Source organism: Pleurodeles waltl, chromosome 1_1 (assembly GCF_031143425.1).
Source record: "Pleurodeles waltl isolate 20211129_DDA chromosome 1_1, aPleWal1.hap1.20221129, whole genome shotgun sequence".
Classification (NCBI taxonomy): Eukaryota; Metazoa; Chordata; class Amphibia; order Caudata; family Salamandridae; genus Pleurodeles; species Pleurodeles waltl.
This window is the reverse complement of record NC_090436.1, coordinates 780,196,415-780,211,612: the sequence shown is the minus strand read 5'-3', so window position 1 is coordinate 780,211,612 and position 15,198 is coordinate 780,196,415. Positions and strand designations below refer to the sequence as shown.

General features: G+C 42.2%; 1 protein-coding gene across 2 annotated transcripts in view; it reads right to left on the bottom strand.

Moving 5' to 3' along the window:
* SLC35D2 (solute carrier family 35 member D2) overlaps window positions 1-15,198 on the bottom strand; it is a 344,284-nt gene that overhangs the window by 254,192 nt on the left and 74,894 nt on the right. For both annotated transcript variants that reach the window (XM_069227861.1, XM_069227869.1), the window contains one exon: window positions 5,224-5,310. In XM_069227861.1, the coding sequence (XP_069083962.1) occupies window positions 5,224-5,310 (87 nt within the window). The remainder of the gene's footprint in view (window positions 1-5,223; window positions 5,311-15,198) is intronic.

Genomic DNA, 15,198 nt, shown 5'->3' with positions numbered 1-15,198 from the left:
CCCTCTTAAACTTATGGAGTTGCTCCAAACGTCTCCAGCCTTCTGGATCATGTTCCAGAGGTCATTTTTGGGTCCTTGAAGTGTCCACAACTTGATCCAAGGATCCAGAAGCTCTGAGTTGCTCCTTGGGAGTTGGGACTACAATTCCCAGAATACCCTTGCTCAGAATCCTCAAATGGCCACTGGAAGCTGGTCAGATGGGCTCTGCTTCCAGGACTTGATGCAGTGGACTCTGGAAAGCTCCTTTGTACCTGTAACAAACAGGGAGTCCCTTCTTGAAGCAGTAGAAGACAGGAAAAGTCCTTTTAGTGGTGGAAATGTTGATTTTACACTAAGTACCTGGTTTGCGTAAAAAAATAAAGCCGCACAGGTGAGCGTGTGTCAGAAAAGTCAGCGATGCGTCAATTCCTTACTCGCAAGTAAGGCCATGCATCGTTTTTTCTTCAATCAGGTCGGCAATGCATCTTTTTTCTCCCCCACAAGAGAGTGAAGCATAGATTTGGGGCACATCGTATCCACGCAGGTTCATGATAAATTTGACACCCAGTGATGATGCATGAGAAATCCGGTAGCACGGTGTTGGAAAACCACACTGTGTGGGGTGTGCGTTGTTATCAGAAGCCTTTAAGCGGTTCATGTGTTCGTTCTCCAGCCTTGATGTGTTGAGCTCCTAGCTGCGATGTAGGCGGAGAGCCGATTTTAGACACAATGCGGGTGGCGTGTCATTTTTCAGCTGCATTGCAGGTGGTGCATCGAAATTTTCCCCCCACGGTGTTTTCTGCGTGGATTGGATTTCAGTCCTTATTCTGCCAACTTCACCTCTCTCAGGCCCAGGGACTGGATAGGGCGCCACTTGGCAGGGCGGGAGTCTCAGTAGAGAGTCCAAGTGCTGGCAGAGGAAGTCTTTGATGGCCCTGAGACTTCAAAAGAGGAGGCAAGCTCAATCCAAGCCCTTGGAGATTCTTCACAAGCAGGAATATACCACAAAGTCCAGTCTTTGTTCTCTTTCAGACAGAAGCAGCAACTGCAGGCCAATGCAGCAAAGCACAATCACAGGCAAAGGGGCAGTACTCCTCCTCCAACTCTTCAGCTCTTCTCCTTGGCAGAGGTTCCTCTTGATTCCAGAAGTAATCTACAAATCTGGGGTTTTGGGTCCACTACTTATACCCCTCTCTGCCTTTGAAGTTGCAAACTTCAAAGGAAAGTCTCTGTTGTTCACAAGATCCTGCCTTGCTCAGGTCTGGCTCCAGACTTACACCAGGGGGTTCGAGACTGCATTGTGTTTGGGTAGGCACAGCCCATTCATGTGTAAGTGACCACTCCTCCCTTCACTCTAGCTCAGATGGCCCATCAAGATATGCAGGCTACACCCAAGCTCCCTTTTCTGTCACTGTCTAGAGGGGATTAACAAACAGCCCAACTGCCAGTTTGACCTAGACAGGGAATATGCAAGCAGGCAGAGTCACAGAATGGTTTAAGCAAGAAAATGCCCACTTTCTAAAAGTGGCATTTTCAAACTAACAGTTTAAAAACCAACTTTATCAAAGGATGTATTTTTACATTGTGAGTTCAGAGGCACCAAACTCCACATATCGATCTGCCCCCAAAAGGAAACTGCACTTAAAATATATTTAAAGGCAGTCCCCATGTTAACCTATCAGAGAGATAGGCCTGGCAACAGTGAAAACTGAACTTGGCAGTATTTCACTGTTAGGACATGTAAAACACATCAGTACATGTCCCACCTTTAACATTCACTGAACGCTTCCCATGGGGCTACCTAGGACCTACCTTAGGGGTATCTTAAATGTATAAAATGGGAAGGTTTGGGCCTGGCAAGTAAATACACTTGCCAGACCGAATTGGCAGTTTACAAACTGCACACAGACAGTGCAGTGGCAGGTTTGAGCCATGTTTACAGGGCTACTCATGTAGGTGGCACAATCAGTGCTGCAGGCCCACTAGTATCGTTTGATTTACAGGTCCTAAGCACCTCTAGTGCACGTGTAGCCAATTACACATACAATTTCACACAGGGAGCACTTGCACTTTATCACTGGTCAGTAGTGGTAAAGTGCCCAGAGTACCAAAAAAAGAGTCCAGCACACAGTCAAAACTGTGGGAATCGGAGGCAAAAAGACTGAGGAGACCACGCCAAGGATGCCAGGTCTAACAGACATAATATTTCTCTTACAGAATATTTTTGATTCTGATATTATGTCATGATCAATGTTGCTTTCGCATATATTTCTATAGTTATTTGGCGGCTCCGTTATTTTCTCTGGGGGTTTGATGAAGTACCAGTAGCTGGCCATTTGGTGTTGGACCTACTCCAAAGCTGAACTGGAGTACATTTCTGGCTGTTTTAGGTGCTTTTTGGCTGCAGTAACTTTAGAAATGTGATTTGTGAATAGCAATAGGCTTACTCATTTGTGGGTGAGGGCTTGTGGCCTTTACCACACATTCATTGCAATGTATCACCTTTACCACGCAGTCTTCACAACACAAGTAAGTACCGCGCAAGTCCTTTTGAAGTACTTTACAAAGCAGGAATCTACCACATAGGTAGGTAATATTTTACAGCAAAGGCTGTGGGTTGTAGGGTTTGGTGTAAGACCTGCCTCTCCCCTAACACCTCTGTGCAGGGCTAAGGCTGTTCGTAATATAGTTTGGTGGGGACTGGCCTCCCAGCAAAGATCTCTTTGCAGGATCAACTGTGTGTGGTAGAGTCTGATGTGGGTCTGACCTGTCTGTCAAGGCTTCTGAACTGGGTGAAGGCTGTGTGTATTAATATTGCCTATTCCAGATGCAACATCACAATAGAAAAGGGTGCCATTTTAAATAAGGAAGGCCTACTGCTTAGTCAAACAATTACCTAATCAAATATATAAAATGACAGCCCATTGGCTTTGACAAATGGTGACCACATCAATCTACAAGACAAGCCTATAGCCTTTGTCAAGAAGCTCCTACCTTGATAAAACAGTAATCACATGATAGAATTCAGCTTTAAAACCAAAAGGGTCCAAAAACATATTTATAGGCATTCCTTATTATTAAAACCCATTACAATGTATATCAATTAACTTTTAAATAAAACATTTGTATTCCAAACAACATTAAGCACATGCATGAGTCTTAGTTTTACAGTCCTCAGATTACACATTTTGCAGCCATAAGACCAACCACAAATGATCCCTGTAGTCCTCAGCTGATAAGCAAAAGCTCCAGCTCTGGCAAACTTTGAAAACAACATTTACTTTTCTTAGGAAACACAGGGTTACTTTTAATAGATAATCTTTAGGGGGCTGCTGCACTCTCTGAAGCCCTATCAACACTCTGAAAATAAGCTGCTTTGTCCTTGGGCAGGCTGAGGTACCACAAAGCTGTAAAATATATCCTTATTAACCTGTGAAGAATATTATGGAGCGCTTTTGGCCGAGAGCAGTGAGTAACAATTGAGCAGCTCTGACAGCTTACATATTATTATTGTTTTTGCTGCATTTTTTATATTTTGGGTGCACCTATCACATCTGGGGCAGCTAGCTCACTTGTTTATGTGGTTGGAAGGGGATGGGCAAAGCCTCCGTGCCCCTGTTGGCTGCCTGAACTGTCAGGAGGTTGCATATTCATTGTGTGTGTGACCCCCCTGTTCCCACTTGGGCATCCAGCTACCTTTTTTTTGTGGCTGGTGGCTGCAGGGAAACCCTCAAAGAACCTGAGACACCACCAGCTCTCTGTACAGTGCAAGAGCTGGTATTGTTCTGCTCCCAGCCAATGGGAGCAATTTTTTGAACTGCAGGCTCCCTGGCCACGAAGAGCACGGACAGTGAAAACAGATTTACTGTGCTGTCGCTGGGGTTTAGGGCCCCAGGCACACTTAAACTGCATTGGGCCCCTGTCGATGGACTAAAGTTTAGCTCAGGGGGGGCCACCTACACCCTTCTTCCCACATTAAAAAAAATAAAAGCAGGGTATCCACTTGAAATGTAATGCTCAACCCTATTTCCAGAACCTGACCTCCCATAACAGCCAAGTACTTCGTCTGCATCAATTTCAAGAGAATCACCATTTATCCTCTTTAATAAGGGACGAGAGGTCCAAAACCAATTCTAATCACATCCTTAAAAACAGTATGTCCATGTGTTTCCCAATCCTTGATAAGTCCTGAGCAGGAAAAAGTGAAAGAAAAAGAGATGGAGATGAAGAACAGAATAAAACAGGACAGGAACGGATGGATAAAAATAAAGGTACTGTATATGTTGACCTTGCACAACCCATAACTAAAAAGTACATTACTGCATACCACAACATTACACACACACTGAGCTTTTACTTGCATTTGATAATGAACACTAATCAAGTGGCAGAATTCACATTATTACACTCATTGTTATCAAGTGCAATGCATGTCCATGGAGATTTTCATATCACCATAAATATTGTATCCTGAAACATAAATATTCAAATGTCTCCAATGTTCAATGGATAGTTCACTTTTAGAAACATTACACAGAAACAAGCATTATAATTTCAATCAATATACTAAGGTTAACACCATCTGTGAAATGTGGTCACAATTGTTCCAACACTATTTGAGCAAGTGTGTCTAAAGAAGCCTTCATTTAAGGCATGGTTCCTACACGTTCCCTGATATATGGGCCTTTTGGGAAACAACCCTCACAAAATGTTCTATCCTTATTGGACCCACGATTAATTTGTGTGAAGGGTCTAGAGGAAAGTGAGTTGTTAACTATATGTAAGTCAAAATGGAGTTTCTATACACGATGAGAGTACAATCTTAGATGTATACTCGGAAGCAATGACCTATATAGTATAAACACCAAAGATACAGTTTCATACAAATGTGTTGTTGCAACTGAAGCTGATGCATTATACACTTGCCTGCAGAGATAAAAAAAATCTTACTTGAATAAACCTACGACATAAAGTAACATGTTATGTACTGGCAGTCTGTACAATTTTAATTTTTTTGTAAACAAAAAATCTGTAACATGCTTTAAACTTTTTACATTTCCCAAAAACGAAGGGGCTAAGTACTTAATATGGAATTGAAACTTTTTGATACTTCATAAATCAGAATATTTATGTCTGACTGATTCCTTAAAGCTGAATGCTTGTGTTTTTTCAGCAAACCTGTTCCTACTAACTCACAGTAAAGGCCTATACATTTCATCCAACAAATTAAACACATGTACATACCTTCTTGGGGATTTGTCTATCAAAATCAGGAAAGCTGATTATGCGTTTCAGTTTTCCAAAATACAGTATCATTATTGTGGCTCCCATCTAAAATATAATCAAAAAGCACAAATTCAAAAAACTGAATACCATAACAAACATGAAATGCAACAGCTCTCCAGAGATATCTTGCATGCTGGAAAAATCGATTTAAGTGAGCCAGGTGAGCTAGTTAATTATACTGGTAAAATGAGAAAAGTCTAGATACCTGTTTTAAATTACAAATGAAAGGCATCTAGTCAAGTTTTAATACGAATGTAGAATATCATTGTGATTGTGTTGCTGGATGACATTTCATGAAAGCAAAACAATCACTGTTTGCTTGCAGTGATGCTTTGGGGCAAGAAAACACACTGCAAAGATATAAAAACTAGGACCTGATGTGTGAACATTTTACAAATCTCAAATCAGTCGCACACTGGTTTGCGCCTCAGAAACACCATAATAATATGGACGACGGGCCAAATGTGACAAACGTTGCATGAACTGACCAAATTGCAAGTCTGCAATTTTTTGACATGCATTAAATGGAATTACCAAATGCAGAATCACAAATCTGATGCATCAACAATTTGCAATTTACAAACCTTTGCAAAAACTGCATTTTACACTCGCAAATTGCCATGAAGTGGTATGCAGATGGTAACTAGGTGCAAGGTGTAGCAGGCATTGGCAAAACCAACAGGTCTTGTCTGTAGAACCTATTCCCTTTCGCAAATCTTCTGCCCTTTATGGCTGTTGTGAATATGTGCTCATCTGCAGTGGCTCTCTTTCATTTAAGTTTCTTAAAACAAGCAAATATTTTCAAAGACTTCCACTACAGATGCAGCATGCACACCCATATAAGCCATATTTTAAAGTGTAGAAAAAACTCCATACAAAGAGGCCGCCAATGGTGTGCGTGCATCAGAGGCAGTCATCTTTGAATGGAGTTTCTTGCGCTTTAAGGAAAATGAACAATAGGAATGTAAGCCATTAAATCAGGAACAGGGAATTGAGATAGACATGACAGCCATCCAATGATGGCATGACCAAAATCTCTCCCTGTGTCTTGAATTTTTCACAACAGATGTTCGCAAACAGAGGAAAGATGAGCCATGAAGGCATCACAACCAACTATTTAAGGTACATGCTGTGTATTCTAGATGACATTACGAATTACATGTGCAGAGAACGTAGCTGTAACAAAATGTTGGTATTTATTCACCCGTATATTGTTGATTGGAACACAAAACAACAGCCAGTTTGACATTTGCTCAATGATGAAAATAATTGAGTGCACAAAGTACTATATTCATGAACAGTAATAAAACACATAGAATGCAAAAATCGATGCCTCCTCTTCATTCTGCCCACACTGGCATTCTCTGCAGATGGATCTGCCCTAGCCACTTCATCCTCAGTATTCCAGCCCCAGAGCGTCTTCCTTCATAATCCTTGCACGGAGAGGCTAAGGCCGGGAGTCTTCAAGCTTTCTAGGGCTGCCATTTGCCCCTGTATTGTAGTATGGGATATGTGTAGCTCCTCGAATGCTGCGGTTACCTGCACTAACACCTGGGTACCATCCCCATAACAGTGACCTATCTGTATCTTAAGTTTTATTGTAGTTCTGGTAGACTAACAGTTGAATTGGCCTGCTGGGTTACAGACCTTCCAAAGCCATTTATTCTATGAAGTATATGGTATAGCCTCCTCTTTTGTATGCTTGGAACTCATCATACATTGCAATACAGAGTGCAGTAAATACTTCTGTCTAGGCTGCCACGTAATTAGAGATTGATGGTTTTACACGCAACTTGGTCCCCTTCCATTATGTGTGTGCCAAAGCCACCAACCGTCACACTTATTACACGCAAGGCCTTTAATTGTTTCATTTGTTAGCACTGCACACACAGCACTGACGTTTCTCTAACCCAAAATTAGGATGATGTTGGAACCACCCTCTCTTCCTTCCTGGTCATTGATACCTTGTCCCCCTCTGCAACACAATACCTTTTTAAGACTCTGTCACTAAATAGTTATTTCTCAACTGCCTTTGCTTGTTATTGTAGTATTTCCCAACTTGTATGAGTGTGTATGGCAGCCAAACTACTCTAAAACCCGTGTCTGTGTCCTACTGTGCTGGGTTGGTCCTGAACGAAGGTCCACTGGGCTCTCCAAAGACCATTTCGAGCTGCTCTTCTTTCTTGTTTCCTGGTTCTACAACTTGGAATGCTGGGATGTCAGAGCAAGAGATATTCCTTTTTGTTTTCAGTGCCATTGCAAGTGTAACACGATATATAGGTTTAAATGTGTTCAACAGTAAGCGGAATGATCTTCAATTACTACAATGATTCACTTGATTAGGAGAAGAGTGGGCTTCATAGCTAAGTTTCACATTGCAAGACATTAATGTGACTTTAAGTGCCACAAAGCATTTCTAAAGTTTCAATATCGGCAGAGCAGGACTTCAAGACTTTATGATTGTCATGTTTATGTCCAGAGTTAGCCAAAGGACTACAACCTATTCACGTTTCTACAGCCTTCAAAGGAGAAGTCAAGGGTGTGTGTCTGCACAGCTTGTCAGTGTTCACTAAACCATGTTCACAGAAGAGACTTCTGTTTATTGAAGTTGACCTGGCTGTTCTGTGTTCATGGGGGTCTTAAGGGATTCCTTTCAGGTTCGGAGATTGGGCGGATGGAGTGAGTGTTCATCATGTCAGCAGGTCACCAGATCACTGCATGGCATTCGGAATGTCAAACTTTTGGCTTCTTCTTTGTGGTATGGACAGCGGTGCTTGAGCATATAAAGTATCCAATCCAAGATAGTGGTCACTCCACATGAACATGAACTTTCAAATCTAAGATGTGGCACAGTTTCATTCTCTAAGACAAATTCCTGTGTTTGGCCTTTAAAGGCAATGCTTGAAAAAGGTGGATGCATCACAATGGTTTTCATTCTCTAATTTTTTGTTGCACTGAACTCCCGTTTGGTATACATTTTGTCCCTGAATTTTCTTAACAGCTTTGGAGGATTCCTTGTGATGTTTAGGGTTGAGCGCACGCAAGTGCTCTGCCCCTCTTGTAATCTCTCAGTGGGCTTTTAACCAAGCCCATGAGTTTGGTTGGTTCGTGGGCTTGCCTTTTAAAATTTACTTGATTTCATTAGTGAATGGCATGCATACGTCATGCCTTTCCCGGTGTTTAGCCCTCTTCAACAACACTGGTAAACTACTGAAAACATATTGGTTCCATGTTTTCCGTATGGTTTTTGGACTACTTTTTCTATTTATTTCTTCGCAGCGCGTTCTCGCAGGGCAATAATCGACCCCCTTGCGTGTCATCGACCCTGTTACATGGACAATTGCATTTTTGCCAATACATTTGACAGCGAGCAAACTTCTGTTTCCTTTTTTGTGCTCCTTCCTGCTCCTGGCGTGACGTGTTAAATTGGCTCACTTATGTAAAACTGTATTACTTTTAATTTTTTTCTAAAGTACGTCTCTTTTGCATACTATGTTTCGATACTTCAGTGTTCTAGAGCGCTCTACAAATCGAGAATAACTGACGTGGTTGCAACAACGATAGCTCCTTGCGCCTTCATTGTCAAGCGCAAATACAGAGCTTCCCGTCAGCAAATTGTAGTGCGAAAGTAGTCCGCTTTCTTATTTCACTACGGTTGCTGTAGATTACTATGCACAGGCAGCCACTGGTGTTCGTTGGCGGCGAATACGTTTGCTTCCCTGTCATAACTCCTGGTTATTAAAAGAGAGCTAAACTGACACCACCATTTAGTCAGGGTCCGACACTGTAGCTGCTATATTTGGAGGTTGCTTGCCTTAACGAAGTGTGTTGTGGCTTTTCTTAGATGTCACACTCGGCTCTGCCAATTGTTCTGCCACCAACTTGAGATAAGGGTTCGCAACTTTCAGGCTATTGTAAAAAAAAAAAAAAAAAAAAAATCAGGAAAAAGAAAACTGGTAATATCTCTTTTGTAAAGCAATGTAGCTGAAGGTTATATTAATTTGCATAGAAAGCCAACCGGATAAAGCATGGAATGTTCACCCTGTTTATTGTTCAAATAGACAGAATAAACAGTATTCAGCTTGAAGTGGAAAACTCTCAAACTGCGGAACAACCATCCAGAGCAAATCTGTGAAATGAATTGAAGAGCACCTTCATGTTTTTGCAATACTGTACCACCTGTTCTACCAGAGAAAGGAATATTTTCTCAATTGATTTTCCCCCTAAAAAATCACATGGCAAAAATGCAGAACTGTCTAGTAGCGAACACTTTTACTAACTATTATCAAGCAAAGTAAATCCTGCAGTACGTCACTGCATTATTAGCGATATGAAATAATTAGAAGTATATATTTTTGAAAAGTGCTAATGAAAGAAATAATTAGAATGTGGAAATGCCTTAAATTTAAATAACTCTTTTATAAGTAACCCCATTTCTCTCTGCTCTAATGTTTTGTTTGCAATTGCTTTTAATGTAAAAGCTGTATATTATTGTTCATACGATTTTATCTGTAAAGATAAAATTGCGCTCATGGCGGCCGTGGTACTTTGATTCGGCTTGTTTATGTCAACTGTTTTACTTTTTATTTTCAATTCATGTGGCAAGAAAAATCCAGTTAGGAATTTACAATGCAAATAGCTCTTACACAAGCAAACGCGAGACCCATTGCATTGCAAATAGTTGTTTATTTTTGTGTTGCTTGGTGTACATCATGTTATTTTCTGTTGTATTTTCTTTTAGGCAGTTTTGAGTCAGCTTCTTTGTGGATCATCTGACTCTGAATCTATTGTCACGCTTGTCTCTAATCTCCCTTCTGATGTCAGAGGGCGGGGGGTTAATGCCTTGCCTATTTTCACCAATGCAATCCACATCATAATCCATCATCTACACTTTTGCCAAAAGAGGTTTTTCCCTTGTTGGACTTTCATTATAGCATTGAACCCCTAAATGAGAACTTGGTCACCACCTTTCACCTATATTATTCTGTGCGGGGTTACATGGGTGCCTGTTGTCATAGTAGTCAGGGACACATGAATTGTGTTTGGTTGACCTATGTTGTTAATTGTTATCTGCTAGCGAGAGTGACTGCTTAGTAGTCCTTCAATTAAAAAAAAAACTAAAATGACGAAAGTTAGTCTGATAAACAGCTGGCGAAACTTCATTTTAGAGAACATTCAAAACGGCTACATACCTCATAGAAATGATAAATGTAACTTAAAAAATTAAAAGGCAGTGGGACGGCGTGAGACTTCTGTTCCTTAGGAAAATATACGGTTTAATGGCAGTTCAATACATTGCCACAAGATGGCAGCGTCACCTCATTCGACAAGAGAAGCTGCAGAGTGGCGCATAAGCACCGAGAAAAGGCGGATGTAAGAGTAGTCGAACGGTGGCGAAAAGAGCATGCTGGTAAAGAAAACAAGCTATGGCAAGGCGACGAGAGTAAAATTAAGGGGGAAGGGAGTCTCCGTAAAAAAAACGAAACAGCTGGTATAATAAGGGTGGAGATTAAATATTAAAATAATACTCCTCAAGGAAGGCCTTTACCAGGTTGGTTCCAGCAAACTGATGAACCCCATTCTTGAAGAAAAAATAATCAACGTTAGTTTGGGGAAAACATTAAGACAGAATCAATTACTATGAGTTAGATTTTCGTCAAAAACACATACAACCGTTCTCTTCCTTGTGGCTTTCATTGGTGGCGAAGACGTCGCAAAAGTGCTGACCATTGCTGGCCGGTGTCATTGCCTGAAGTTGTAAATGTGATTCTATGTCAGGACAGGAACCTTTGATTATGTTTTCTCTTTCTTTTACTGAAGAAACTCAGCAGCCAATCACAATAAAGTAAACAAAAACATAATTACCCATGAGTACAATAGGATAGCATCACATGGCCCAATCTCCATAGAGAACCTTTACACACTTACCGGTATTAGTTGCGATTTTCTGTGTGCCTATGGCGACGCAATTCCATGTGCTTTAAATTTCTTGTACACACGTTTCAGTGAACACATCTGGTACGCGATTTGCTTTTCTCAAGCCGATTTGCGTTTTCTGGCCTGACTCGTGGACCGGGAGCAGACTACGCTTGCCTTCAGCGTAGTCCTTTTTAGGTCGAGCATTCGAGGCCTCTTGTATATACTTTAGTATATACTTCTATACTTCTTTGTGGGGTCTCTGCTTTTTCACTGGTTTGTTTCAGTGTCCTTAAAAAATCCTTGCTTGCTAGTGGTCAATCCTTGCTCTTTGTCCCACCTTTTCCACAGTTGTACACTCCCCTGGAGCATGGCCCTAGTACTTGTACCCTTCCACTTGTACCTATGAAGCATGTGCTTAGGGATTACTTTGTTCAAAGGCTAATAGCATTTGACCAGAGCGCTGGATGCTTCAGTGGCCCCAGTCTGTTTCTGTTAACAGGGCTCTAGTCTATTACTTAATTTTCATCTGCAGTGATGTGTGACTTTGTTTATTCCATTCATTACTCTCCCTCGTACATTTTCTGTTCTTGCATTACAAATGCTTGTTCCTTTTGTCTGTCTCTGTGAGCTCCCAGCAGCACTTTGAACCGGCTGCTTATGTCAACTGTTTTACTTTTTATTTTCAGTTTGTGGCAAGACAACGCTAATAGCTGAAACTCGAGCGAACACGAGAGCTATTGCAGTTCAAATGCTTGTTTTTGTTTGGCATCAGGGGACAAGTCTTCCTGCTTTTATGACCTGAAACATGTCCCGGGTTTCAAAAACAAACCCTCGCAAATGGACCCGAGAAACACGAAACAGCTGGTCTCTCCCGCTGCCCATTGGCAGTATGTCACCATTTAGGAGGCCCAGCAGAGTCAGAGGGAGGAGGCTGGACGGAGGGAGCAGCTCATTCCGACCCTTCGCCGATCAGTGCTGCTCTGAGCTCTAACTCTAGCAAACACCAGACTATTGCATTCCAAATGCTTGTTTTTAACTGTGCTCGTTTTTTTTTACTTTTACTTTTGTCTGTCCCCCTCCGTGCCCGTGGCCAAAGTGACTTACTTGAGTCTCAGTGAGGTCAGTCCTGACCTAGTCGCGGTAAAACCTTGCCCGACCTCCGGTGCAATAGAGCAGCTGCTCTCTGCTCGCACTGCACCATGGCACCATAGTATTATTCATCAAGCGAACGCCTGGATTGTCCCACCTCCCGCTCTATATTTGTGCAGCTTCATCCGGGGCTCCCAGTGCAACAGAAAGCAGTTGTAATTATATTCCTCTCACAAGCATAGGTCTCATGGAGCAGAGCTATCCCTAGTTTTCCATAAATATTACAGACCTGGACATGAAGCAGCAGATTATAGCGCCTTCATACTCATGAGACAGCAGAGCTATTCCTCAGCTCGCTTATCGCAAACGTAAGGCTGGATAGCAAAGAAATCCTGCATACAGATGTCGAGGCTGCACTCTCAGATGGAGTCAGACGGAGGGGAGCTTAATTGATCTGCAAATGTTTTCCATGTGTTCGGGTTTGGAAATCTTGCTCGACTCTGCTTTATTGAAATTATGCAGCATTCATTACTTCCTTAATCTTTTTGAGGAATTGCAATTGTCATTTTAAAAATAGTAATTCTGTGAGTTTTTCTACCTTGATCTCAGTGCTTAAGATTGCTGCCTTGTTTTGTTCGCTGTTTTTCCCTTTGAGATGGTTCTGTTTCGTGTTGTGATGTGTATAGTCTTCGGACTTGCACATTACATCATTCCAGTTAATGTTTTTGTTTGGTTAGCGTGCCAGGGCGTGTGACATTTGGTCGACAAATTCAAATTTGAAACTTTTCTTCATTCATTTCTTATTGTCATACATAGCCACAGAATGATTGCAAGACTGCGAGAAAGAATTAGTTCGTCATACTTTGTACTTTTGTCCCGCGCTTATTTTATTCGGGTTATTTTGATTTCATACAACACTGCACGTCCACGGAAATCGTTGAGAACAACTGTCATTGTTATAGTAAATCAGTACGTTGGTGCCCTTTTAAGCGCTTTCTTCACACGCACTACAGTTCTTGTCTGTAAGCCCTCTAGATCTCGCCCATCACTCCCCATGTTCTGCTTTTCATCTGGGGTTCAATGAAGTTCATACATTTATGGCAGCAGTCGGATTAAGAGCTCTCCTACACCGCATGCTTTCTATGGATGTTAGCACAGGGCCCGTGGGCCACACCAGCGGCATTCATTACTTTGCCCTAGTTGTTTCTTCACTTGCCCACTCAAACTATGCTGAGTTGCGGTGGTTGCTGATGGTCACTACTGGGACTTCTGAGCCAGTTGTTTATTAGACGCCGTGCTACATGCATGGGTTTCTGAATCCTTGTGCTTTCAGAAACCGGCTCGTTGTTGCATCGCGATCTCGTAGGAGTGCCAACACTGTCCATTAGGAATTTGTTGCTCCCCATACGCCATTCAGCTAGGAGCACAGGGTTGTAAAATTGAAGTAAGCTCTGCCTAGAGTGTTTTGGCCAAGCTGCTCCCTCCACACTTTATTGGCTAATTATACCGGTCTGGGTGGGTTCCAAACACCCCCCTTTGATCTCTCTTGCATTCCAGATAAAATAAAATTAAAAAATAAAAGTTTGAAGCAAGAGAATGGCTCAATACCATCCTTATGCGGCTGAAACAGGTCAACTTGAAATGAATCTGTCTGAAGCCCTAGACTGCAGGGTACAACAGTCTGTTAATGAGGTCATGGTCAGGGCATTGGGACCTTTCTCTGGTCAGCTTATGGAATATGCTTGCACCCAAGGTTGGATGCCGGAATGTCCGGCAGACCGCGATGGCTCTACCCCAAAGGTAAAGAAAAAGTGGCAGATTCCGCATCATCCAATGGGCATGCAGAAGCCTTTGACAAACTATGCTGCAAGAGGGCCAGCAAACATAATTATAATACTAATAAAGATTCCTTGTTTTCCCCATCCTCTTCAGAGAATTCCAGGACAGAGGAGGCTTCCTCATCTGATTCAGATGGTTCAGATAAACCAGGTCCTAGTGAAAAACTTAAAAAGTGTGCTTCTCCTTCCGACCCCAAAGTTCATACTTTTGACCCTGCAGGGTAATTCATCCCAGAGCGCCTAATTGGCTCCTAACTCCTGAAGTTACGAAGTTTGTACAATCACACATCTGCAAAAGCTTCGATAAAGAAGTCCGTGCCTGCCTTTGAATGGAATGTCCCAGACCAGATTTGGAAGGGAAAGTGGCAGGCACTCCCGAAGTGGATCTCACGATTGTGACATTCATAAAAAAATACTCCAAGGACCCTAAGAAAGGGTTGGATAGAGTGTGGTATAACAGTCAAGACAAACTGCTGGACATGTCTGGACCTTTAACCAAAATCCTGGAACTGGCATTCCAATCGAAGGAATCTGGTTTGCCTGTTAACACTGATGTCTTGATAGGCTGGTCCCAAAGAGCGATCCATCAGTTAGGGAACATCAATTCCTCTATTTCCTCTGAATGCAGGAGATCCTTTTTAATGCATATTGATCCAAAACTAAATGATATGGCCACCTCTGAAGCAGGCCCACTGGCCGAGGGTTTACTGTTCGGAGCTGACAAGGAACTCGCAAAGTTTTGCTCCACATATACAAATCTTGACAAAGCCCAGATGTCTCTCAAAAAAGTCTTCAAAAGAGGCTTTTTTGTTAGGGCCGTATGTTACGGAGGGCGCGTTCCCAGCAGAGGTTCATTTGCAGGCCCTCAACAGTCCTATTATCCTCGAGAGAGAGAGAGAGAGAGAGAGAGGAGGCTTGTATGGAGAGTCGGCTGATTCCACCTTCTAACCCACCGGCTCCAGAGGGGGATGCTCCTGGTTTCACAGAGGTTCCTGCCATGGACAACAAGGCACGATCCAGGATTCTGGATATTCCGGTAAAAATTATCCCCTTTTTAGAGATAATGTTCGGGAGCAAAGTGGGATTG